At 48.0% G+C, this 27,489-nt stretch overlaps 1 protein-coding gene across 1 annotated transcript in view; it reads left to right on the top strand.

Moving 5' to 3' along the window:
• Positions 1-27,468, top strand: part of LOC149342456 (integrin alpha-PS2-like) — a 68,642-nt gene extending 41,174 nt beyond the window's left edge. The window contains exons 9-27 of the mRNA XM_089544813.1: positions 1,495-1,601; positions 2,241-2,343; positions 3,144-3,246; positions 4,249-4,437; positions 5,289-5,334; positions 5,972-6,076; positions 6,673-6,728; positions 7,622-7,770; positions 8,410-8,538; positions 9,013-9,080; positions 10,175-10,322; positions 10,921-11,093; positions 12,032-12,121; positions 13,351-13,453; positions 14,243-14,443; positions 15,381-15,467; positions 17,961-18,182; positions 20,872-20,997; positions 24,285-27,468. Of these exons, the coding sequence (XP_089400939.1) occupies positions 1,495-1,601; positions 2,241-2,343; positions 3,144-3,246; positions 4,249-4,437; positions 5,289-5,334; positions 5,972-6,076; positions 6,673-6,728; positions 7,622-7,770; positions 8,410-8,538; positions 9,013-9,080; positions 10,175-10,322; positions 10,921-11,093; positions 12,032-12,121; positions 13,351-13,453; positions 14,243-14,443; positions 15,381-15,467; positions 17,961-18,182; positions 20,872-20,997; positions 24,285-24,383 (2,304 nt within the window). The 3' untranslated portion in view covers positions 24,384-27,468. The remainder of the gene's footprint in view (positions 1-1,494; positions 1,602-2,240; positions 2,344-3,143; positions 3,247-4,248; positions 4,438-5,288; positions 5,335-5,971; positions 6,077-6,672; positions 6,729-7,621; positions 7,771-8,409; positions 8,539-9,012; positions 9,081-10,174; positions 10,323-10,920; positions 11,094-12,031; positions 12,122-13,350; positions 13,454-14,242; positions 14,444-15,380; positions 15,468-17,960; positions 18,183-20,871; positions 20,998-24,284) is intronic.
• Positions 27,469-27,489: the final 21 nt, after the last annotated feature.

A 27,489-nucleotide genomic window follows, 5' to 3' on the forward strand; every position in this document is an offset into this window, starting at 1 on the left:
TCATGCTGCCCCTATCAGGTGGTGTGCTCTGCGGAGAAGCCTTGACGCGGTAGTGGATTTAATTGAGCATTACGTCACCGTTTGAAACGCCAGCTCCTCCGAAATAGCAGTACTTTAGCAGCCATTTTCACACGTTGGGTTCCCGGAAGCTCATCGAGCTCTAGAACCTCTTTAGTTACCCTTTAACTTTCGAGGGTTACCAGCTAAAAATGCTTAAACCGCATAACCTCGCGCATGCTTTTTTCTCAAAGCAAAGAGATCCTCTTGCCAGCACCGTAAATGTCCTTAGCAAAAATTCTGGACTTCTGGAATATAGGACAGAGTTGAGGCACGGGAGAGCATTACATGATTGATGAACAGATTTTTACGTGCCAAATCGACACTTTGGGCTGTGAGGCACGCCATTGTGAAGGGTTACGGACAGATTACCGCCACCTAGGGTCATTCAACAGATAAAATGCCACTAACAGTCAAGAAGTCGGTTTTGTGTTTGTCACGACACAACCAGGGTACGTCGTGGTAAAGAGCGTGAGGAGTGCCGCCGAAGGGGTGCAGGGGAATGCGCCGACAAAAGGGGAGAGACTGAAAACGGCTCCGCGTGTGAGTGTCGTGCTTCTCGGCCTCAGCGAGTGTGGAATGGTTTCTTCTCGGAAGTCGGTTCGAAACACGAGACGACGACAGGACAGCTCGGGTGGACTGGCGCTGTGCTTGTTTTCGCTCTTGCTAGAGAAAACGTTGTAGTATCCTCTAGTTAGCCATGGTGGCTTACAGCGAGACGTGTGTTGTTTTATACTGTGTACTTGTCGTTTGCGTTGTAACATCTTACGTCTAAGCGATGGCGGGAAAGTCATCTATTGGCTAAAGAGTAAGTTTGGGGCGGGAGGATTGCCTATTGGCTGAGGATGGAGTTTTTGGCGGGAGTGCAACGAGATGGGTGCGCGCGAAGGAGAGTGCCGGAGGTTGGGTGTGTGGCAGCTGGACAGAACGGACGTGTGCGGCCGGTGGTGGTCCCGGGGCCCAGAGCGTGGCGTTGGAGACGCGAGTTACTTGAGCGGCGGCCGGACGGGTTGGCCGTATGGTGGCCGGCGGTGGTCCGGAGTCGTGGAAGTGAGGTTTTATTTTTAGTTAATGCGAAGAGGCCGAAACATTTGGAATATGTAAATAAGTTGTATATATATTTGTAATAAATAATTTCTTGATGGAAGCCTTCCAAGTGCCTCACCATCCGAAGACCCGCACACCTGTCTGAACTCACCAGTCGCGAAGTACGTCCCCAGGGTCACTCACGAGACCCGCCCCCACTCCACAGCAACATCAGGAGAACAACATCACACTAGAGAGAGGGAAAAATTCGTGACTGTATTCGACCTGTTTACAAGTATTTACGCATTGTAGGAAACAGATTTTGAAATATGGCAACTTCATGTGTGTGTAAACACTTCTGCTTCAGCCGTGGCGATTTTTCATTCTTTTTTTTTCGTTACTGGCATGCAGGTAGTCCTGTACAGCACTCGGCTGCAGTCTCTGGGCAACCTGACGGGAGACCAGATGGGCGCCTACTTCGGCTACGCGCTGGCAACGCTGGACGTCAACGGAGACGGGTATGGCGGGCTATCCTGCTGCGGTACACTATCGCTGCCTCTGTTTATGTGGGTTAAAGATCATGCAAATCAACCAAGATGATAATTGATGATGATTGTGATGATGATGGCGGTCGACAATGCACCAGCCAGCCCGACTAAGCCCTCTTCTTCAACCAAGCTGGCAACCTGCATTCACTGCAGACCGAGTGTACGCCAGTCATGCTTAACACTACACGAATTCGACAGCTGTGACGCGAACGAAAAATGAGTTGTTGCGATGCAACGATCGCAGTAGGAGAACACTTGTCAGCACCAAAGAGATGCGGAACGTTTCGATTACGCTAAAGAAGTTAAATGGTCAGGCGTTAACGATCTCGATGCTCCGGCAACGAAAACTCTTTTGAACTACCTGTACGTGTCCTGCAAAGATGGTTCTTCGTATCATGTGTGTCCGCACGGGTGTTCACTTCGACGTTCAAGTTCGATCAGAGTTTGCACGCAAGTTAGACGCTGCAGTCAAGTGATCATCGCAAAAAGAGCACGAGTTAGAATCACTTAGTTCCATGAGGGGAGATCGGATTACATAGCGACTGTCTTGCTCTACGAAACGGGAGGAAAGAGAGATAAGGACTGAGGCCCTCTGTGTTTTGGTCGCAGCCGGGACGACTTGGTGGTGGGCGCCCCCCTGTACACGTCGCTGGACTTGAAGGACGGCAGCTACGAGAGGGGTCGCGTCCACGTCTACCTGCAGAGGGCGCCGGTGAGCATGCCGGTCTCAGTCACCCTAGATCTTCGAAACGGGGTTGACATCGTGGCCTTAAAGGAATACTGAAGGACAAGTTGAAGTTGGCCTAGCTGTGTCGACACATTGCCGCGTTCAAGTGACTTGGACGCTACTTATAAGGATCCTTTATAATATAGAAAAGGTCCCCAAAAGATGAAGTCTAGGTATCACAACCAGAGGCCGTTTTCATAAGGAAAATATGGTTACGTCAATAGTTTTAAATAGAGGGCCTTTTAAGCGAGGACCATTCACTTCTAGCCGCTGGTCACAGTGCCCTTTTTTTAATTGACTTTACTAGCTTGTATCGAGTGGTGGGGAAAAAAATTGTTCGATTTTAAATGCAATTTTCTAAGCAATAAACGCCTATTTTTGGTCCAACCGAACATAGCTGCGAAGAGTCAAGCAGCTGATTTTTACTAATAACAAAAATTTCCTTGAGTTTTTCTCAGTGTTCTTTTAAAGGCACGTTTTTCGCGTCGGCTTACACACCCAAGTCAAAGTGGTGGACATGCTTCTTTGTCGGAGAAGGAACTTGAGGCGTGAAAAAAAAAAAAAATAAGGCATGGTTTATGCCTAATGTACTAACGTATAAACAAATTTCTGCACTAACTTCACCTTGGTTATTTTACTTACATGCCTTTCGTTAACCAGAATAGCAGTGCCAAACACATGAATACGATCAGATTAATGAGATAAAAGACAAAGCTTCTTTCTATTTAGTATCAGAACACTGTAATACATACCTGTTAACAAACAGTGCTTGTTTTATCGCGCAGAGGAAACTGGAGCGCGTAACGTTTTTGGACGGAGACCAACCAAAAGGACGTTTCGGAATGTCTCTTTGCTCTCTTGGTGACCTGGACCGCGATGGCTATCAGGGTGAGTAATTTACTTCGTCTCACCTTCACGGTCGGCGTGCGTACACTCAAACTAGAACAACAAAGTATCTGTCGTGTAGCCAAATATTTTGGGTGGCATGTAGGCGATTGATTGTGCGAGGGACTTGAGACTTCTTACCGCTACTGTATGAAACTGCTAATCGGCTCTGCAACAGTGTTTGACGGTCTTTAATTTGTTTTCTCCCTTCTCAGTTACATTAGTGACCTGAAATTTCTTCCTCAAAAGCGGTTTCTGTTATATCTGCCGAATGTACAGCCTTTGTCGAAAGTATACAGGCCAGCTGGTTTGCTTCTCGACCACACAATGGGGCTTGTTTTGCGTCGTCAGCGTTCTAAATTTCTCGAAGGTGAAAACTCTCGTCCTCATCCCAGTGAAGCTTAGTACTCTAGATTTACAAGCACACATCGTGGGCTGTATGTTTCTGACAACGGTATAATCCTCCGTCTGTGTAGAGAAACGACACGAACAGCGACCGAAGAAACATGAAACGCGTGCTCGTTCGTCGTTCATATCTGTTGCGCAGAGCTATGGAGCGCATTTAAATGGATTACTGACCAGCCCCAACCAACGCATTATTCAAATGAATCTTGCTTGGTTTTTGTACCCGAAAAAAAAATGGCTGCAGCATCTTGATAGCCGTTTTTTTTTCTTGATGCGATAACTTTCATAGCTGTTCTTTGTCAGGTACTGGATATGCAGAATAGGAGAGGTGAATTCGCGGCATATGCACAGCTTTCCCTCTTGTTGAAATGGATGAAGTAAGAGCGAACATACGCGGTTAGAATATCGAAAGGAAACCGCTGTATCGAAGAGCAAGCGCGGATTTACGGGCAGCTCTCGGAAGGGGTTATTTGGTGTTGCCATCGTATTTGTACAGTGTGTTTCTTGACTTTTTTTTTTCGTCGAAGAAAAAGTGACAAACAGTGTAGTTTTCCAACAGGAAGCGCTGCAGTGACACTTGCCTTGTGACCTCCGTTCCAGACTTCGCCGTGGGCGCACCGTACGCTGGCCCAGATTCGCGGGGCGCGGTGTACATCTTCCTGGGCGGACCACAGGGCAAGCCGTTAGGTCCTGCGCAAGTCATCACCGCTGAAGAACTCAGGTGGGACCTCAGCACGTTCGGCTTCTCGCTCGCTGGAGGACTGGACCTGGACAGCAACGAGTATCCCGGTACGGTTCGGAGCGTTTCCAAGACTTCTTTCAGGTCAACTCGACCTGGGGTGTCGGCGCGTGCTAGCGCTCCCGCATCAAGTGCTGAATAGAAACAAAGCTCATATACTTGTCAAAGAGTGACGAAAAAAAAAGCTCCAACTTTGGCTCATATAGTCAGGCAAAACTTGGAAATGTTCGGGAATTTGAAATAAGCAGCTTGCTAGACACCCTGACTGGTATTGAGAGTGACGAAGGCCGCCTTGTGATCTGTGAAATGAAACATAAGATTCAAACTCTCTTAATTCGAGCAATTTTCGCAATGGCTCGCCTTAACCTTTTACTAAGCCATCAGCCAAGCTGACGTTCAAGAAAGCATGCAAGGTTTTCCAATGCAGAGCACTTCCTGCAGAGTCCCGCGCGACCCTGCATCCTGATGTGCAAAGACGACGAAGCAGCCACGTGCGCGTGAGGAGCGCTATCGGCCTATAGTCGTGTGACCTTGCTACACCACCGCCAACACCGAAGCTCCGCCGACAAACGAGCCATTAACAGCTCCGCTGTAAAATATTTCATGTGCCTTTTATTACAAAATATTTTATATAAATTATTTCTTTGTAACATTTAGCGTAATGTTTCAGATTTATGTTGGGCTGTGTTTCAAATGATTCCATAAATTATTTTTAGCTATGTTATTCATAAAAACTGAAATAAGGCGAGAATGAGACGATTCCATTAAAGGGGTCTGAGAAGTGCTGCAAATTCTTTTCATTTAGACTGGTGTTATCATGGACCAAAGTAAAAAAAACTGAATGAACATAATTGTCTAGGGAACTAAAACAGCACTTCGCTTTCTCTCCTGACGGCTGCAGACCTGCTTGTAGGCGCGTACGAGTCGGACGCGGCCGTTTATCTCAGGTAAGTCGATCCTGCTTTTTCGCAATTTACCTAACCGCAGCGTCGTGTTCTGCATGAAAAGAAAAAAAAGTAGATAATGTTTGCATTGCCTTCCGCCTTGTTTTTCATTGCTTGCAGTGAAACATCGCACATCGCACATCACACGCCACACGCCACACGCCACACGCCACACGCCACACGCCACACGCCACACCGCACCGCACCGCACCGCACCGCACCGCACCGCACCGCACCGCACCGCACCGCACCGCACCGCACCGCACCACACCGCACCATACCATACCATACCATACCATACCATACCATACCATACCATACCATACCATACCACACCACACCACACCACACCACACCACACCATACCATACCACACCACACTATACCACACCACACCACACCATACCATACCATAAGGTGCCGTACCATATCATACCGTACCATACCATACCATACCATACCGTACTGTACTATACCATACCATACCATACCATACCATACCATACCATACCATACCATACCATACCATACCATACCAAATGTTCCTTATCTCGGCATTTCAGATCTTTGATTGCATGGTGCTTGATCTCTCTATTTTTGCACACATCTACTTCACAACGTGGCTATTCGGCTTTCGCAGGAGCCGTCCCGTGATCGACTTGCACGCCACCCTCAACATAGACGGAGACACCGTTGACCTCGAGGACACCAACTGCACCCTCAGGGACGGCACCAGAGTGCCCTGGTGCGTGCGTCGTATTTACGGGCATTCCGACGCCATCGCATGTTGTTCAAAACGTTCAATTTTTATAATAACCATCATTCCATTCATTCTCTGAATTACATATCACCGCTTCCTAATAATTTGTTTCAACAAAAACGAAAAAAAAAAAAGAAATACCTAGAGCTTCACTAGCGTTGAGGTGTTTCCGTCACTGGGATGGCGACAATGACAAATAGTTGCATAGTTAGGCTTTTATGCGCATTATATATATAAAAACGCAATGCTATCTAAATTCACCCAGATCTATGGATGAGTGCATCTCTCACGCCGCGCAATTGCTAGACCTGCGAGAAATATCACTCGAATTCCAGCTAAATTAACGAATAAACGAACAATTCGGTTCTCACTATTTTCGAAGCTTCACCGCAGAACAGCAGGCATAAGGCATCCTCCACATGAATCTAGTAAAATGTTTTTCCGAAGCATCCAGCAAACTCGACAGCATGTGACGCACGATTGCGTGTCTTAGCCAGGGCATGACATATACAGACAGCATTCATGTTGTGAATGTTTTTCAGAGAAACATCTCTGTCACTTTTTTTTTTTCTCTCTTGCAGCTATGTCATGACGGTATGCCTGCGGTATACCGGCTTGAGAGCGGCGCCTTCAATAGGTTAGTAGGCCAGTCCTGGCCAGGACACTATCCATCCAGGGTTCCAAATCCCAGCTGTTAAGGAATCCCAATATATTGGACTTGGCACGTCGAAAAGCGTCGGTTCGAATCTGCCGGACAATTCCCGCTGCAGAGACGAATATATCAGCTTGCACTCCAGCTGTTTATTCGCCAACATTCAAGACGATTGCATTCACTGCAGGACAAAGGCCTTTCAGAATTATCTTCAATTAGTTCTACCGTGTGCCAGCCGTGTCCGCGCTATACTAGTAAATTTCATATCTTATTACCATGCCGATCCATGATAGGTTCCTATTTCCTTAGAATTCACTGTGTTACAAAAAGAGACTATCGGTAGCACATGTAATGCACGCAAGTCCATTTCTTCCTCTCGATTACATATAGTTTAGTAAAAATTATGAGATGATGCCAAAAGTATAACCGTAGCCTCAGTTTCAACATATATTTTTAAATTCCAATGCAGCCGACGCTTGAAAATTCTAACCTGAAGGAAACAGTAAATTCTTATGATTTATGCAAAGTTAGAATTAAGGGAAGCCTTTCTAAAACATCTCATACAGACGGGATCAAAAAGGCGGTTTCGTATAAAGAAAAAATCTGGAATAAGCGACTTCAAATTATTGATAGTCCACTCTAACTTCGAGCTTTTCTCAGAACAATTTTTTTTTTGTGAGTTGTGAAAAGGGAAGTTGCATGGTTTCTGAAGGTTCAAGGTTCTGTCCTTCACTCACCAGTTCTTGCGAACGTTTGTAATGGAATGTAGCCGTATGGACACACCCTTTTAACGTTATGTCCTCGCGCGAGCTAATTTGCCTCATCCTCCGTGCCCACGTGACCACCCTTCTGTACTTAACCGACAACGAACCGCGCAGAGGTCTCGTACGAGTTGGCGCTGGACACCGAGCGCAAGGGACCCGCGCGGGCCTTCCTGCTCGAGCAGCAGAACAGCATGGTGCGCAACAGGACAGTCCGGTTGACCAGGGATACACAGTACTGCAACTCCGAGACCGCCTACGTCCTGGCAAGTGCCCTTCCCAACCTTCACCACCGCCAGGCAATAGTCGAACGCTGCCGCGAATTTCATTCTCCGCTGTGTCATCTTTGCCGCGAAAATATGATCGCTAAGCAATAGGAGCACAACCCTTCATTAGACAGTCCCAATCAGCGTTACTGGCAGTCATCTACACGTGTAACCTCTGGTTAAACAGCAGCAAAGATATGACGGAGCTTCTAGAAACGCTTTCGGCTGCATTCACCTAATGTTGTATACAAAACTCTTACGCCTCAGTTTTCTTATGGGCTTTGTGGACTTCTTGTTGAAATGCTATGGTAGCAGAGGTCATTTCTAGGGAGCCACGCAATTTCTGTGCGTGGTTACCAGGGTCTGGGGTGTGCAGCGATGAAGGGGCGATAATATTTAAGCCTTACTGTATATGGGTAAAACCTATCTCTGAGATGAAATGACCTAAATTCCTCCCAGTTTCCATAGTATGTTTGGTCGCACTAACTGACATTCTTCGTGTTGAGCCAGCTGAATTATCTATCACATTTTCCTTGCGTTGCCATCGAGTTTATTTTCACCGTTAAAAGCAGCGAAGCTTTCAGAAATCAGGAACTTCTACTCCATCCTTACAGCGCAATTCAACTATGTGCCTTCCAGAAAACAATTCGGGACAAACTAACGCCAATCACGACGCGGTTGCGGACGGAGCTCATCCAGGCCGTGTCCTCCCAGTCCCTCCTCCTGCCTGTGCTCAACGGTAGCAGGCCTGCCAATGTCACGAAGGAGGTAAGAAGGCTTACCAGGCTTTTCGTTTTTTGCTAGGACCACAAATGTTCCGTTTATGACAAACACGCTAGCGGCAAATGTTGCAGAATTTTTGTTTCATAAACTCTAAAGCACCATCTCTGACGGTCCTTGTGCCTCGTCGCCACAATCTTCTTTGTCCACACTGCTAATACTTTTCTGACTTGATCGAACATCATACGATAAATTCATCGTCATCAGCAGCACATCATACGGTTCCAAGGCTGACACAACAAAACGCTCCTCGTATTTTGCGGCTTAGTATGCCAATCAAGAACTCCCCAGTCTTTTTTTTTCTTTTTTAATACGTTTCTATCTTTTTAGTCGACACAATGGTAGATAGGCTTAGGAAGCTCATAAGTGCACAAAAGTTAAAAGAAGCTCATGCGAAGCGCGAAAACATTGTAGATAAAATAATTATTCATAAGTTATGCCATTTCTGTTGGTTCCTTGCAGGTCCACATCCGAAAGAACTGCGGTGGCGATGGCGTATGTGTTCCGGACCTAAAGCTTAGGGTTACTCCGTAAGTTCTGTTGGAGAATTTATACGCGGTGTAGCAAATGCTCTGGGATATTGTAGGCGCGGCTGGCGCAGATCGGGGTTGATGGGAGATAATTTCGGCGATTGCTCGCTGTAGCATTGAGAACTTTCCGAAATTCACCTACGGAAACAGCACTTCAGTCGATCACAATAGATGTATGATATGTACGCACATCAACAGACGCAATATTTAAATGACGTTGTTCGCTGTGGCAGCGTCACCGCTCTATATAAAAAAAGAACAATTAAAAGCATGTTCAAGTGCTGCCCTGACACACAGATTTCCTTTTGCAACAGAGATGCCAGTTATCTCTCTTCCTTATAGCAATGAGGATAAACAGCAGAGGATAATAACCTAATGGCACATTAAGCTGTCTCGTAGCTAACTTCAGCAACTCTCCGGTATACAAGCATCACCCGAGAGGCGCAGATGCGCCGCATTATACCTAGTGTCACTATACATGTATACGCGCAGCACAGCTGAAAACAACGAGATACACTCGCCCGAGATTTCCGGAGCCATTCCGTCTTCTTATGTTCTAGGTTATGGTAGGAAAAGGTTGTTTTGGAAACCCCGCTGATTAAGTTAAACATGGCTGAGCGTACAGACGAATAGGAGTCGCTTTATAAAAGCGACTCCTATTCGTCTGTACGATCATACGATATATATATATATATATAGCGAAGTATACGCTTCGTTGAAGGAAACATTTATTGGACTCGAAGTTTCGATCGGAAGACCGATCTTCTTCAAAGAATATATATATTCAAACCTCATTATAACGAAATAATGGATATAAGAAAGGAATGACGTTTCCCCTTGGAAGCTCGGTCAATACGGGCTATAAAGAATCGCTGGGCCCCTTGAACTTCGTTATGACGAGGTTCAACTTCACTAGGATCTGCCTTTCGCCAGGGCCGTACGCATGAGCGACTCCAGAGATTCCCAGCCTCAAGGCCGGTGCAATATTCCTGATTGCTAATATACAACTCGGTGCCTTAATGGGAAGAATACGCATAATGGGCTCCACTGCGACAGTCTGTTGACACTCACTTTCTATATACGGACGAACGCAGCAACATGGAGGAGTTCCTGATCGGCAGCACGGGCAACGTCGAGCTGTCGGTGAATGTCGACAACCGCGGAGAGGATGCCTTCGAGGCAATGATGTTCGTCACCATCCCGCCTGACCTCAACTACGTCAAGGTCGACAAAGGGAAATTGGTGCGTGGCCTTTACTCCCGGTTTATACATATCCCCCGTCGTGTATGGTTGCCTAGTTGTGGCCTATGTCCTCCCAGCGCATCGATGGCATTGCTAGCAACTCTAACCCACCCTGATATGCCCAGTAAGGGCAGCGTGAGCGCCTAGATAAGCCATTTAATCTTAAGGTTCCACTCAACATGGTTCCTCCGCTCTCTTATTATCAACAACACAAGTAGAAAAAACATTCGCAACGTGACCTTTCCACCTGCTACGAAAGCAGCGAAGATTAAAGGTTCTGCAAAAGTCAGGTTTTCCTACAAAAGTGCCTTTATTTTCTCGCTCTATACCGCACTTGCCGTCCGTAGCTACTACAGACAGGTAAAGCCATTATTAAAAGTTTCCAGTCCACAGGGCTTCTTACTGCACTGTGTAGCGGGGCTGTAATATCCTCTCTGGCACTTAAGCAACCAACGGACACTTTTTTTGGCTACGCTGGCTATGCTATATGAGCGAGACTGCAAGGCCTCGAAAGAAAATCCGATTGTCGGGGAATTTTTGAAATACGCTGCTCCATGGGTGGCGAATGCACTAAGTAACCTATCTCGTTCTGCTCCAGGACTCGGTGACGTGCGGTGGCGCGCAGAAGCAGTTGTCGGGCGAGAGCCAACTGGCGTGCGACGTCCAGAACCCCCTGCCGGCGGGCAAGAAAGTGCGCTTCAAGGTCATCCTCGCCCCCGCCCGACTCGTTCCCACTGCGGCCGAGCTCAACATCACCGTTACCGTCAACAGGTACTGAGCTTGTACGCAGTGACCAGAAACCCGCTCCTTCTGTAGAAAAATATCCTGTGAGTTCATCCCACTCTCTGCAATTCGCTGAGAGATTAAACGGAACGGATGAAGTGGCGGGCTGGGCACACCACAGGCATATCAGCTGCAGACCTAAGGTTGAGATGATGCCTAACGTGTGTGGCGTCTGCCTTTTTTTTTTTTTTTGGCGATCATACTTGCTACGTGTAACCAGGATTCCTCCTGGTACACGTTTTAAATCTTGTATAGAGCAGCGTCAGACGAGTAGTCAGTCAGAGTAGGCATTTTAACGTCGTGGTGAAACGCTTGTTGACGATATCCCATCAGAAATCAAGAAAAGAAATGGGCTTGGGGAGGGCATGCAATGCGAAGGCTAGATAACCGATGGTCGTTAAGGGTAACGGACTGGATTCCAAGCAGAGGGCGGTAGAAAGTTAGGCGGGTGGATGAGATTGAGAAGTTTGCGGGGATGAGGTGGCTGCAACTGGCCCAGGGTTAATTGGAGAGATATGGGAGAGGCCTTTGTTTTGCAGTGGGCGCACTCACGCCGAAGATGATGATGATTATTATGAAACCACTGATATCCTCTTCACTATGTTAGCAGTACGGTCTTCCTTCGGCGAAAAACCCGTTGTCTGTATGTGCGTGTGAAGCCTGAACCCTCCGGAAGCACCTTCCGGAAGAAGCACCCTACGGAAAATGCATTGTCCACTTAGGAACATCCACCCCCCCCCCCCCCCCCCCCCTCCCATCACCCGCGCGCCCACCCCTGTTTTCCAGAAGCCCACGGCGAAATCAGATTCAGAGGCGCAATGGGAAGGCGATCAATGTTAGAGCGAAACGTACTATCGATACTGCTAGCGCATATTTGTCGCATCGTATCGTATGATCATTTGAACATTCTTTTTTTCCTTCTGCAGCACTAACCCGGAAGTGGAAGCAGCCTCCAAAGACAACAGCGTAGTGGTCCGGCTGCCAGTCACCGTCAAAGTCAACATGACTGCTAGAGGGTGAGCACACCGGCGCTTTCTTCACAGGCAGAGACAGGAGGTGATCACAACGCGACTTTGCTGCCGCTGGTGGCGTGTTTCTCTGGTAGGAAACATAACTATGTCAGCGTGTAGAGACTGCGTCATTAAGTTGAGGCCTGGGTCTCTGAAATGCGCACCGTACCAAGTCCACGACAACTGGATGTCACCGCACAACTGGTCATGTGCACTCAGCCGATCACTATCTCATCATCTTTCCGTTACATCGTACCTCGCTCTTTGGTTTACGCTTCAAGTCAAGCGGAGAACTAAACACATATGTTCCGGCAGCAAAAGGGATAGCGACACTGAATATAACCGGAGTAAATAGACGCTGCAGTTTTGGATTATGTAATTCACGCAGACGCATTTAAAACGATATCGTACCCTAAAATTGGTGCGATTTACAGTGTGCATGCGCCAAATACTATTCGAGACCGAGCCGTTATTTACGTTCGGTTTGTCAATGCAGTTTTTCGAATAGTTTGAATGATGAGGTTGCTTTCCTCACAGTGATCAGAGCGGGTCTCGTGCTGTCTCAGACTCAGTCCCCACCATTTGTATGTTTGCTGTTTTAAATTGAACATGTATCGATAATGGTGTTTTTGGAGGCAAGGAGAGTAATCTAGGATAACCGCTGTGCCACAGAACTGGTTTTGCGGGCTGCTTGATGGTAATGCAGATCGGCGGCTACCCATCTTGCGTTGTACACGAACATAGCCAGGAGCAATGACAGAGTCGGTCCGTTTATCTGCCGTCTCGGTGCAGGAAGCGGCGTCTACCACGTCAAATAGATAGATAAACTTAACGCCAGACTGCAGCGAAAATGCCTGCAGAAGCAGCCAGTAAGCGACAATAGCGAGAAGAGAATCGTAGCGAAACAGTTGCAAACCTTAATTATCTGCATTTTTCGTGCTAAACATTACAGCGCCTAGCGCGTTGCTAAAAAAAAAAAAAAGAAAATCGCCGGATGGTTAGCACCGTGCTACGTGTTTTCGTCCTAGCACTCCTTTGTTTTAAGCTAACGTCGCAAAGCCGGAAACGTCGCTTTAACAACTACTGCTGCAAAAATTTTGTTGTGCTTTAGTTACTTCTTCTCGCGTGAAAGCTTTACAGCTTGTGAAAGATGAATAGTTATTTAACGGTATTCGTTTATCCGGGAATCGACTTCACTTGATTAATTGTCTCATACATGCGAAACCTCTACGCAGGACTTCGTTCCCGCCCGAAGTGTTCCTCAATGTGTCCCTCATAGAAGACAAAGAAGTGCAGACATCAGATGACATCGGGCCACCCGTTAAACACGTGTACGAGGTGAGTATGTAGCTTATGGCAAGTGTGCTCAAGTCGAAGCAAGAGAACCGATTCAGTGTCTTTGCTTGGCTGCAGTCAGTCTGAATGAATTGAGCTAATGCTTAAAGTCTCATTAGATAAAAAGCAGTGGAAGTCAGGTAGTGCTTAAGGCGTCTTAGCGACCCAGACATACCTGCTCTGCATAGGAACATTAGAACTGGTAACGAAATGACGTGGTCAGTGCGCTAGTACAGCAGATATGCATTTCAGCCGAATGAAGCTTACAGCTGCGAGGCTGTTCTCCGTTACAGTGTCATTACAGTATCGTTTGTTGTTAAATTATGGTATGTAGTTGGCTTGGGCCGTGAACTCACTTTACTATTATCCAAAATGCGTTCAGATTCCGCGCACAACACCAAAAGCCCTCTGGGAAAAGTGAGCCCAGTTTCGGCAAAAACTATCTTGACATTTGAACAGCGAGCGGAGCCCTCTAACTGTGCAAAGATGCTCGAAAGCCCCCACTTTCCTTAGGACAGCTGGATTTTCGTGTGCCAGGAGAGCGTGGAGTAGCTTCTTGTCTCAAATCTTTCTTGTACTACGTACACATTTTGGCATATCTGCCTCCCAGAGCCAGTGTCCAATATGACGACGCCCTTTGACGTCTTTTTGAAAAGATCTGTACATTTGGAATAGCGTGCGCGGTACGTGAGAGTATAGGCCTTGCAAAAGCGTCCGCATCGGTAGCGCTGAGCTAGTTAAATGAGCAAGATGGCGAGCTTAGCGAGAGGATGTGGATACTGAAATGCGCAGCTGATCAACCGTGGCCCGAGCGTGGTGCAAGAGGCAGAGGTCTACCTGGTGTGGCCCACGCACAACGTGCACGACCAGCCGCTTCTCTACCTGCTCGAACCGCCTGTGGTTCAGGGCCCGGGGACCTCGGCCAAGCGAAGATCCTGTGACGTCGTCTCGCCCGCTACGCCGGGCGAAGCCGTCGACCCCAAGCGACTGGCGGTAATGCCAAACGTTTCCGTATTTTCGTTGACAAAACTGGTAGGCTTCCTTCCCGTACGCTCGGCGGAGGCGATCCCGTCGAAAGATGGCGCACACTGAAAAGGTTAATATTTTAAGTACTGGCGCCATCGGATTCGGGCTAGTCACAACAGCACCACCACACGGCGAGATCAAACGCTTGCTAGGTTGACTTCACCGCGCAGTAGCAGTGCCTCGAGGAGAATGTGTACTCCAGACCGAAGGCAACTATCGCGAGAGACACAGGTTGTCTCTAAACCAAAAATCGTCTCTTTAACACAGATGGTTTAAGAAAGACAAACAGGGTGGCGCATGCGTAAAACAGCTCTGTCGGCACGCGAAACGTCTAAGCGTTCCGTATGCGCCATGGGGCACGAACAGCTTGTCGAAGGAAGAACGTTCGTTGCTGTGGGTGAATATCCATTGAAAGAGAAAAAGTTACTTTTACTGAGGGGGTGAGGGGAAAACCAAATAAGCCAGTTATGAAGCATCATATCTAATAGGTGTTGCTGGTGTCGCATCTTATGCAATACGGTATATGACTGATTATTTTGTTTCATTCCGTCATCAATTATTGTGTTAAGATTTTTTTAACGGTTAACTACGGGAGACTCTAGGAAACTCTCAGTTAGGAAACTACCCCTCGGAATGCGACCGAAGTAAGTTGCCTGTTTTCTGGCATATGTGTGCTGCATTGTTCATTGGACGTTAGCAGTTCGATGTGGAATGCAGTGCGCGAATTTCTACCAGCTTTCGCCTGCTTTCTCAGCGTTTTGATCAGGCCAACGAGACACCTGCGCTCACGTCGTTATAGTCCATCATCAGACTATGTGACAAGCTCTTCAAAAAATAGAATGGATTCTAAGTGGATTCTAAGCGAATTTAGTTGTATATTTATCTATTTCGCATCCTCACCCAGGGATCATCCAGAAGACCTCGGGCCGTTTCCTCGCATGCGGTCAGAGTGCATCGTGACATCAGGGACGATGAACTAGAAGCTGAACTGGTAAGCACACGCCCACGAGTCAAAACGATAAAAAAAGTTCTGTTTTGGCGTCTCACTTATCTAGCAGTCATAATCCTCAAAATTAACGTTACTTAACCACTGCTTAACGTTACTGCTTGTACTTTGATATCTTGTTTTTATTCCGTTACAAATAGCTATTAAGAATGTGATGGGGAGGGGTGGGGGCTGAACTACAAAGGTTATTTATAGTCTAAGTTGAGTGTATGGGTTGTTCAGCGCATGGCAAACGAAAGAAGGAAGAGAACAGTCAAACACAGGGACACAGAAAGAAGCAGACCACACTAATAAGTATGGTAGCTACTGCTCCTACAACTCCTGCATATACGTAGTTCTGCTTCTGCACAGAAGCTCCTCAGCAGCTGCTGCGTTATAGTGCTCGTGCTGCGGTTCGCAAATGCTATGGAGCATTCTTTCTTTCTTTCCTTTTTTCCTTCTTTCCTTCCTTCTTTCTTTCCTTCTTTCCTTCCTTCTTTCTTTCTTTCTTTCTTATCTCTGGAATCCCCAAAAGAATTCTGAATTCCATGAGTTTATAGGGTCACCTGGAACTTCACCATCCGTTAAAAAGTGGGATGGAACATGAAAGAAGTACAGTCGAACCCGGATAAAACGGTCTCGAAATTGCTCGCGAATAGTTGAAAAATTCGATAATTCAATACGTAAAAATAGCAATAGATAAGTTTATCTGTAACCTAGAAGCAAGAATACATTGCTTCCACGCTAGTGACTCGCTTCTTGCAGCGACGTGCCGCACGCCGGCTTACTGATAAAGCACCGCCAGCTAGGACTTGCTATAGGCTTAAGCTTCGTATCGAACTCGCAGCGGACGCTGCTTTGGAACTAGCCACTGCCGATCATATGATGTCTAATGCTCTTACCAGTGCACTATGAATAGAATAATCTCATTAAAAATAAAGCACAGTCGGTTTTCGTGGTGCATTCGGCATGCCAGGGTCGACGCTGCAGTCTTCAGCTTGTTTGTCACATCTACCTGCATAACTTAGCGGCAATTGCGAACAATTGGTGTTAGGGGAGGGGAGGGCTGGGGGTGAAGGTTCTGATGATCTGTACCTGAATCCTTGTCTTGATTTCGCGCTGCCAAGCCCTATCCATATGCTGCAAATTCGATCCGATTTCGGCCGATGCCGCTGCCAGAATCTACTTACCACGAACGTTTTAGCTGAGGCACCTCGACTGAACAATTTCAGTGCGATAACGTGTCAAGTGGTCGATCACGTGAGAGCTCGCTCGATCTATATCTTCAAAGTACAGACCAAAGCAAAATAGATGAGATTTGTTAGTATGCATTCAGCGGTTACCCCAGAAGAATAAGTAAGCGTTCTTTTTTTTTTCTGAGAAGTTTTCTTCCATGATCGGATAAAAACCTTGTCGATGTAAGGTTCTTATGGGTCGTTACTGTTGTTTGAATATTACGATTTTTTTTAATTTTCTGTTCATAACTTATCGTAACCATGGGCCCAGCCCAGCAGTATTCCATAGCTATATAAATAAGCCTGCACTGAAGCTCTGCCTGAATTCATGACCGCCACAAACTATCCTGCCTCGACGAAAAAATAGCCTGCTATTAAAAGCGTTTCTTGGTGTCTAAACAAACAGCTAATCCCAAGCCGAAATTATAAGCGCAAGGGTTATCCTACCCGCCGCGGTAACTCAGTGGTTAGAGTTGTCGGCTGCTGATCCTGAGGACCGGAATCTAATCCGGGCCACGGCAGCCACATTTCTACGCAGGCGAAAAGAAAGACGCCCGTGTGCTGTGAAATGTGAGTGCAGGTTAAAGACCACCCCCAGATGGCCGAAATTGATCCAGCCCACATCATTTTACTGTCTTCCTTCTTCCACTCCCTCTCTTTTACGGCGCGGTTGAGGCGTCCACCAAGAAGTGAGATAGAAGCTGAACCTTTCTTTTCCTCAAAACCACTTTTCCTTTCTTTATGATTTACTCAAGTGGCATAAATATTGGTAAATTGGTTTTTGAGGAAAGGAAATGGCGCAGTATCTGTCTCATATATCTCGCCGGACACCTGAACCACACCGTAAGGGAAGGGACAAAGGAGGGAGTGAAAGAAGACAGGAGAAAATAGGTGCAGTAGTGGAGGCCTCCAGAATAATTTGGACCACCTGGGGATCTTTACCGTGCACTGACATCGCACAGCACACGGGCGCCTTTTGAGTTTCGCCTCCATCGAAACGCGGCCGCCACGGTCGGGCTCGAACCCGGGTACTCCGGCTCGGTAGACGAGCGCCTTAAACCGCGGAGGGTGTCATCAGAATATTGATTTCGTTAACTGACTGTGACTCGGTGAGCGGAGTAATGCAGACCTCCGTAGGCAATTGCGAGCTTCAGTTGTATCCTACTACAGATGGAGCCCTTGATCTCGGCCTGTTTCCTTTCCCACTGCTTGTACTCGTATACCGCGGAGTGCAGTGCCCTAAGCGAGGCGCCTCCGTGTGCAGGGCTGCGGCGAGCTTCCTCGGTGCGCGGTGTTCCGGTGCCCGCTTGGCGGCTCCCTGTCGGCGGGCGACCGTGCCGTCGTGACCACCGAGTCCCGGTTGTGGCAGCGCACGGCGGCCGCCATGGGCCAGGAGCGGCTGCGGGTCTCCTCCAAGCTCGTGGCGCGCGTCGCCTCCCTCCAGTACGGCCTCGCGCCGGACAACGTGCCCCTCACGCTGCACTTCGTAAGGACGCCCCTCTTGTTACACCTAAGATATCTACGCCCACAGCCATCACCTTCCGATGGCTTCAATGCACGGACTGATGACTGCCGCCAGACTTTTGCGTTGAGAGGCTTTCGCATTACTTTAGCAGCTGTATTCTAGTTGGCGCTTAGCATGCGTAGCAGTGCTGTCCCAGCCGTCTTGATTTATCCAAGTGTCATGCTACTCTAAGTCAAAATGTCAGCCGTTAAGATGACCCTTGCAATGTTGTACACATTGAATATCTGTCGTATATTCAATGCAGCTTCTGTAAATGATTTCATTACGAAGGACTATGCAACTCTTGTAAATACGATACTTGTGCTGCGAATGTACTATAATTAATAATTTGCATAATTAAGAAAAAGGAAAGCCTAAAGAAAGTCTTGCTGCCAAAACCCCCTCAGTTCAAAGCCTAAAGAAAGTCTTGCTGCCAAAACCCCCTCAGTTCGCCTCCGTTTACTAAAGCGGAAAGCAGCGCAGTTACAAAGAACTCGCCGCGGTGGCTCAGTGGTTAGAGCGCTCGGCTACTGAGCCGGAGTACCCGGGTTCGAACCCGGCCGCTGCGGCCGCGTTTCGATGGAGGCGAAACGCAAAAGGCGCCCGTGTGCTGCGCGATGCCAGTGCACGTTAAAGATCCCCAGGTGGTGGAAATTATTCCGGAGCCCTCCACTACAGCAACTCTTTCTTCCTTTCTTCTCTCACTACCTCCTTTATCCCTTCCCTTACGGCGCGGTTCAGGTGTCCATATAGGCATGTGAGACAGAGACTGCGCCATTTCCTTTCCCGAAAAAACAATTTATTTACAGCTACAAAGACGTGATCCCCTTGTTTCTTGTTCCAGTAGCTGAGCGGCACAGTAACGCAGCCATCGCAGCCGAAGACGATGCACTATCGCGCGCAGTATGACTTGCAACACGCATCAGGTGGTACAAGCTGATGTCACGAAGCATGCGAGTCAGGAGCTGCTGCAAGTTCTATATATAGCTGCCGAGGAGCGTGCCGACGTGTCTGGTACTGTGGAGCACAGCGTATTCTTCTATCAAACGCAAACCAGGAGAAGGTAGCCGCCAGAGTGTTGCAGGTCATTCTGATCGCAAATCTACAGTCCAGTACATTTATAATGGCCGGAGTTATAACGAACGCTCGCTTATACTGAACGAGGCTGGTGCTACCGTCAGTATAAGCATCATGGCAGTGGGACTGCATCTCAGATACGAGGAACAACCATGGCGGCGGAACTCTGCTAGAACGAACGAGGAAGCGCCGTAAACTCGGCACCGCAGAAGGAAAGCTCGCTCTTCCATTAAGCGCAGAGATGGAAGAGCGTCTCCGCGAGCGCCCGTTAAACCCTCCCCTGAAAAGAACATGGGGACCGAAAAACGCAATAGAAAGAGGTGAGGCATTGCCGAAAACGGCACAGATTTACCATATGCTGCAGTCGAAAACGCATCTCTTGGAAGGCGACACTCGCTCTGGTGAAAGACACGGCAAACTTTGGCGTTGCACGAGTAGGAACGGCAGCGACCAGTGCCGACCCTTTGTCATCGGCAAGTCTCGCGCACTGCGACGATTTGGGGACTTCGTTTTCGTGCGATACGGGCCACACACAATGGCCTGGATAGCGCGTGACTTGTTTTCATGCGACGAGCGTGCCACCATGCATAAGTTCCAATGACGCAACGGTTACTGCGCACGATTTCTACGCCGAGTGTCCGCACCGAGTTTGAACATGACATAACGAAAAAAATACGAGCTTCGACTCGTGCGTGATAAGCGCACTCTTCCCGCCACAGAATGCCAAGTGCAAGATCCAGCCACCGGTCATGAACCGATGAGAGTAATTTTCAGCACTGCGTGTGCGCATGCGCATTAGTGGCCGCTGCAGAAATGATGAAACCGTAAGCGACGACGTGGCAAATCAGTTGGGGTTGACTAGGCCATGGGTGCAGCCAACAGGGAGCAGCATCCTCGGAACGTTGCACGTGTGCGGGTGGCCAAAGCCCGCAAACGTGCGGGAGGTATAATAGAGGACGAATGCGCTTTGGGACGCTGCTCGTAAATGCGCTGCGCGACAAGATTCGCAAGTCCATGCTTACACAATGCTCAGGGATAAAGCTCTCCCTGTAACCCTCTCATAAGATAAGCACAATCGCCATATACCGTTAAAATCGGAGCCGTCATTGCGCAAACCCTTCGCGAACCGTGCAGCTAACGCTATTCACTCTTCGTGCCGTTGTCATGGGTAAGCGGTCTGAATATCTTAAACAGAGTGAGCTGACGGGCTAGTTGGTCATTCATAATAACTTCAACAGCTTATCTTAGTCAAGACTGCCTGCTATTTTGCGTTTTACTTTGATTTCAAACGCCTTTATTTAACTTCCTTGGGAGCTTGAAGAACGAGAGTAGACGCATATTCCCGGTACCGTTCTTCTGTATAGTGAACAAAACAGTGTGGATTCAACTCTACGAGCCTGGCATTCAGCAAACTGTCGGGCTGGCGAACAGGGCGGTGAGAAGAGCGGCAAGAAAGAACACTATCGTCTGTGTCTATATCTGCCATACATGTCCCACTCCTACGGTTTCGAGCACGAACATAGCCAGATGCCAGTTCTGGGACAGCATGTCAAGCTGTCGCTCATATTTTTGCGCTGTGCGTGACGTTGCCCAGGTGTCGACCGAGGTGGTGGTGGAAGGCACCGGTATGCAGGGCCGAGGTCCCGCCTGGTGGATCATCCTGCTGGCCGTGCTCGGAGGACTGCTGCTGCTCGGACTACTCGCCCTTCTCCTGTGGAAGGTGCGACCTCTCACTGCTCTTGCCTGGCAGCACATTTAGCGCTGTTATGCATGCTTTCATTCATTCAGAGTCAGCGTACCAGCACAGGTCTTCCTAAAAGCTCAGCAGGTTAGACATTTTCGTCTAACAGTGAATTTTTGTCTAGACATTAACACGTTACTCTACCTCCAACTAGAACAACTAGGCCCCATTGCTAGCTTGGTTAGGTTAGACATTTCTAGTTCCTGACAGCTCTGCTGCAGTCACTGCATACAGACGCATACTGTGTGCAGCCTCTAGGACAAAAATGCACACGAACAGAAAGAAGATAAAAAAATTGCCGACGATTACGTTACTTCCTAGTGCGAAATTTGAGCGCAGCACATCAGCTGTTTCAGCTTTTCGATAGGTTGAGGCAAAGAATTTTAGCAAGACATGTTTTTACAATTACAACTTGCTATTTTTCACACATATTCTTTCCTCAAGAAACACTCCGCTCCGCTAACAGTTCTTGATTGTCATGAAGGAAGCTTCGTGGTCGGAGAAATAGATGGATATATGCTCGACTTGCTGCACCAATGCTTGCTTCTCGAAGACGAGGTCTATGCAAGTATTTCGCGAGGTTGTCACACCCGTGGGAGGCGTGTCGAGCGAGAGGAACGGGTTGTTCCCCCACATGAGGAGTAAGGAATTCCTATTTGTTTAAGTCCCCACCCACCCTGCCACCCTGGCAGGTGGCAGTTAATGGTTGATCGCGAGAGTTCGCTCACCGTTGTCAGCGCTAACGCATACAGCCCACATCTCTCTATCATCACCTCACGTACCTATAAGCGTGATTCGGGCGTCCACTGACCCAGGGAGCCAGTTATGCGCCTTTATTTCCCTAAAATAATCGGAGTCTAAAACGTTGTCAACGCCAACGCCAGTGAGCACTACGAACGCCGACGGCCTATGGCTTCAGTGCCGCGTGTCTGCCACAACGTTCTGAGCGCTAACGCATGCAGCCCCCATCTGCCACTATCGTCATGTAGCTTAATGCACGATTGAGGTGTCCACTGTCCCAGGGGGCCAGTTATAACCTTTCTTTTCCTCTGCTTTATCTAAGTCCAAATGAAGGTAAAATCTGCGGACACGGTGCCCTTGGCTTGACATAGCGTAGTGAAGCTTTCGCAACCTAGAGTTGGAAAATAAACATTGAATTGAATTGAATTGAATTGAAAACATGTGTGGACACTTCCCAAACATTAACTGCCACGTGCCACGGTGGGCAGTTTGCGCACAATCCGATGGGCAGGTTTATTCCACCATCCTACTTTTTTTTTGTCCCATTTCCACGCGTCTTCAGATTTTTTCTGAATATTTTGCCCCGAGTAATAAACTAACCCCCCTCTAAATTTCTAGAGGTTTTTTGGCAAAAAAGTGCGATTATTATGCTAGTATATACGGTTTTACATCAATAAAACTTCTTTTTGGGCTAGTTGGTGCATTTCGAATCGAAAAAAAGGAGCAGCGCCAAAGCATGCAAACACAGACAAAACTTGTGTCTCCTTCTTTCTTTGTGTTTGCATGCTTTGGCGCTGCTCCTTTTCTTCGAATCGAAACGGTTTTACATGATGCGCAAAAACCTGCGCCGCATTGGTCGTAAGTAAAAGGCGAAAGGCCCGTAGGACCGGTGCCTCTACACAGTGGCGCCCCTGAAAGCCCTGTCGCGGTAGGTTCTCAAAAGTATCAGATATACCTGGCCGCTCTCTCCGACGTGGGTATTGTTTGCATTTGCGCGCATTGTCGTCTTGTCTCTGCTAAGCTAGCTCAAGTTCGCTGCTACTACTTTCCTCTTTGTGCGTGTCGGCGGCGGATATTAACGCGATCTGGCATTAAGGAGCTCGTGTCGCAAGAAATCTGGCGTCGTCGGCGTGGTTGACCGGGGGCGAAAAATCCCCTGAGAAGCGAGGCAGGTGAGCCACCTAGGTCACGTGACCTTATGACGTCATCTCAACCTTCCCACCGAATTGTGAGCAAACTTTCCACCGTGACAAGTGGCTGTTAATTAATGATTATTCGTTAGGGAAGACAACCTGTGTCGCACCAGGCCTACCAGTGGCACCACCTACCATCCCCGGGGTAGTGGTGCATCGCTTAACCGTTGCACCAATGCTCAAGAAGTGGTATGAAGACTCCCAGGGATCTGTGAATGTTAGGTAGAGAAAGAACAATTCTGTGTATATGGACATTAACCAACTGCGCTATTGCGTCATACCCTTAATGCGGAACTTAATTGTCCCCACCAGTTTCTTATGCAGCTGCACGTTCGAGAAGGACAGGCGCTCTGCAGGAGTGAACACATCTTCGACGTCGATGCAGTGTGAGACGATACAGCGCGCGCTAGGTTTGGGCGGCCGATAAGCGCTGCAAAGCCCGTCTATACGAAGTGATTGTATGCTGCAATAGCTATGGTGCCCGAAGTCGCCAGTGCATTGCCTAAGTTTAATGCCCATCCGTCATGTCATCCAAGCAGACATTGCTCGCGACGCGCTGGTTTTGAATCCCCTAATGTCACGCGGCTGATGCCAACTGAAACGGTTGCTTTCGAGTGGCCTCTGCAGCGTAGAAGCCGTACTTTTTGTCGTCATATAGTCCTTGAAAAGTGTAATGAAAACGACCGGAACTATTACAGTCAGGCGCCTGGTTTCAGTGCAGGGTTCCTGCTGGCCGTTAGTAAAACGCGCATCATGTTTCTATTTAATTTCGAAATCACCATTACCCTTAACTCTGTGGTTCAACAAATTTTCATCATTTCGCGTCCCTTTCGAAAAGCGCGCGTCTACTGCCACGTGACCTTCTGTGTGCTGCCCGCGCTGCGGTACGCCGCTGCTCGCTGCTAGGGTCACCGGAAGGTAACTCTACTCGCTGCTTCAGTTCACAGGAGATAGAGAAGGTCACGTGACACGTGCGCCACTGAGCTGCATGTACTGGTAGACGTTGTTTTTCGCGATCCATTTGTACAAGAAAAAAAAAGCAGAGCTTCGACCTTCTTTGTAAGTTTTGCTACAACGCTTTGTCAGTAGTGGTTCGCAGAAATTTAATATCGCGAGCGCTTCATTCAATGAATTAAGAAAAAATAGCATTGGCGTCAGTGCATGATACCAGTGTCTTGTGCTTGCCAGTATAGAAGAAAGAAATGGTTAGAGGGAGAGGCTACTGGCAACGCTTTTTCTTTTCTGTACTTCTCGACCTCTTGCACTGTTTTCTCTTGGTTTGTTTTGTTTTGTTTCCGTTTCCTTCATGACGGTCCCGTGCTCTCGATGCAGCTGGGCTTCTTCAAGAGAAAAAGGCCTCAGGACCAAGAGCCCCTGAACCCCCCCGAGAAGAACGGCTACCGACTGGCGCAGGGCGACGAAGCCCTGTGAGGCACCGGCGACTATCCTCCAGCATGCAGGCCACGACGAAGAGAGTGGAGGAGGCCGTGAACCAACGCCTTCGACTAAAATGCTGCTGCCACAGGCGCGGCCTGCGTACGACATCCGCCGTCATCGCGTTGTACTCTGTTGGACTTTAGGTTGGACTCTACAACAAGTTGTGGTGCAGTGAGCCCCTGCAGGCGTGCAGGGTACTCATGCCGGACGACAAAAGGAGCGTCAAATTTCCTGTTAACTGTGCTGGACAATGCGAGGTTGTTGAGCTGCTTTTGATACGCGCTGCGGAGAACAGGGAAGGTAATTTTTTTTTTAGACACACTTCTTCTTGAAGAACTTGAACAAAGACGCACGGAAGGCGTAGACAGGGGGACTGTACGCATGGCTGCGACCTGTTGCAGGACAGGCGGCTTTGCGTACAGTCCGCTTTTCTATGCCGACCGTGTCCCATGGTCAAAACTATAGACTGCCCGTATGGAATCTAATCAAGCCCGGAACAGTGCCATTCTACATCGTTTGGAGCGAGTCGATCCGACGTTTCTGGAACGTAAGACAGTGTGCATATGGATGGTACGCGTGTCACTCGTCTGTCGTTTAGTGCACTGACCCATGCATAGGTTCAAAGGGGAGAGGGTGAGAGAGAGGCGACTGCCTCCCCTCGCGACCAGCGAGAAATCTTCTATTGCAGTACCGCCTTACCCTCCCTGCCCTCATCTTTCTTTCTTTGCGAATAAAGTTTAAATCATGCGTTTTGTACGTTGGACAGCCCCCGACCCCTTCTTTCTTCTTTCCATCCTCCCAACATCTCAACCACCCCATCCAAGAGTTTCCCATGAGTGTGCCCCTGTTCCAGCCTTCTTGTGCTTGGATTCCTGTCTTACGTTCCAGCAATGGAAGAATGACTACTAAGTAAAAATTCTGAAATCGAACTATGCACTCGATTGGAAAAAGTGGGACTCGAGGCAGGTGTGAGCATCGCCTAGCTACCAGGCCGAGACAGGGACGTTTCACGAAAGAAAAGCTACCTAAAAATCTGTTTTGCTGGTCAGAACTTTCCCTCGGCCTCGATCAAAAATGTGGTATTGCTCGGCAGATATACGGTCGCGGGTGTAAAGAATTTCTTGCCGCCTACGGCGAGGAGTGGCGAGTACGTACAGTCTTTGTCAAAAGTAAAAGTAAAAGTAAGTTCTTTGAAGGTGAGGAGAAGGGTTCTTCTTACCATACAGAGATTTGGAGCTTGAGGGCTGGCATAATAGCTTTAATATACGACGGAGAAGAAAAACCTGCAGCCTGGTTACTTTTGACAAAGACTGTACGTCAGGCGTTTCCGCATTTAGCCGATGGGAGGCTCGGTAACATTCCTTCCAACCCGTTCGAAGGCTGTGTCGGGTCTCCGATCGTGCCGAACAGACCAGCCGAAGATTGTCTTGAGGTAGACACGTCAATTTTGGCAACGCCTGCTGTCAACCATCACTGTTCGTGGTTTTTTAGAACAAAATTAAGAAATGAAACATTCGCTCCTTCTCGCTTTTGTTTCATAGTACAGTGTAGGTCGCTCATGATATGTGACGTGCTTTATATAGAGACCTAGAGTATACAGATTTGATTACAGTCGTGGGGAGAAAAGAACAGATTACTGCTTATATTCGTAGTTCGTATGTTGCAAAAGCTTGCACTGTACGCGGTACCGCAGAGATAGAGATGGCCGTTGTAAACCTGACGTGCAGACGAAGCAGAAGTGTGTGCCGTCCCCGAGCCCCAATGACTCCGATACATCCGGTAATTAGTGAGTATGTGCATCCCGACGAATTTCGATGAAGGCGAAATTCTAGAGGCCAGTGTGCTGTGCGATGTCGGTGCACGTTAAAGAACCCCAGGAGGTCGAAATTTCCGGAGCCTTACACTATGACGTCCCTCATAGCCTGAGTTGCTTCGGGACGTTAAACTCCAATAAGCCAAACACGGTACAGCAGCTTTCCTTTTCTTTTTCTGTATGGAGTAAAACGCTCAGGTCAGGCTTTCCTTATTTCATGAACGACGGCCTAAAAAATTCCACAATGTCATGCCACTTACAGTACAGGCTCTCGCCGTTCGCGCGTCATGTTTTAAGAGTGGCCTACACCGCAACGGTTTTCTTGCGTTCAGCAGAGAAATATGTAACCTAAACCATGACATATTTGTTGGAAAAGTATCAGCTTTGTTTTGTCAAGTTCGGTCAAAGACATGGAGTACTAGTGGTCTACTAGTCAACACAGCGTGAGCTGAACCTCAGCTGAAAGCGCAGGTGGTTCGGCGGGGCATGTTCTTGGCAGCAAAATCTCGTGATAAAGCTATCAATCGAGGATAAGACAAGAAAAAGGAAAATTAAATCTTAGTATACGCGGTCGCACTTCGTCTCTGTATGCTATTGTTTCAACTTTCCGATATTTTATTTCATGCTTTGTTCATGGTATTTTTGTTACTCATTGACTGCCATGCTCATGCAAACTAAATTTCCATCTCAATCAAGTTTTATGAAGTGTCGTTTCTTTGAATAACAATGTGGAAACCACATTTGTAGGAGAACTTGCCTGTTGGCGACGGTCCGATGTTTGTCGGTGTACTATTGCGGGCAAACGAAGCACGAACGGGACGACATACACGACGACACGAACGAAAAAATAAATACAAGTTACTCAAAAGAAGTCGAATATCGACGGGATTTCTTTTCACTTGCGAGGTGGGATCACCACGAGTGACCTGACCGCGTCGTTATTTAACTTCCGTCAGCCGAAATCTTCTCTCTTTTTTTTTATTTCCTTCATCCCGTTCATGCTCCGTTTGCCTGCGATGCTTGCATTTATTCTTCACGTCTATAGTGAATGAGGCTGCGTGTAGAAAGCAGTACGAGTGCTGGTTAAAGAAGCGCAGTTGGCCCTTTGAAGCCCCTGTTGGCTTGGCAGCAGATCTCACGATTCGCATTGTGCGCGCTTTCTATTTATTGGGGCTGTTATCGGCCGGGACAGAGTTACCCGGTTGACAAAGCCCGGCTGTCACTGCCGGTACGGCTCGGAATAAAAAAAAAACGGTTTTGTTCGTTTTTGGTGTCTGTTTCTGTTTC

This window comes from Amblyomma mixtum, chromosome 5 (genome assembly GCF_055824585.1).
Source record: "Amblyomma mixtum isolate Tamu chromosome 5, ASM5582458v1, whole genome shotgun sequence".
Lineage (NCBI taxonomy): Eukaryota > Metazoa > Arthropoda > Arachnida > Ixodida > Ixodidae > Amblyomma > Amblyomma mixtum.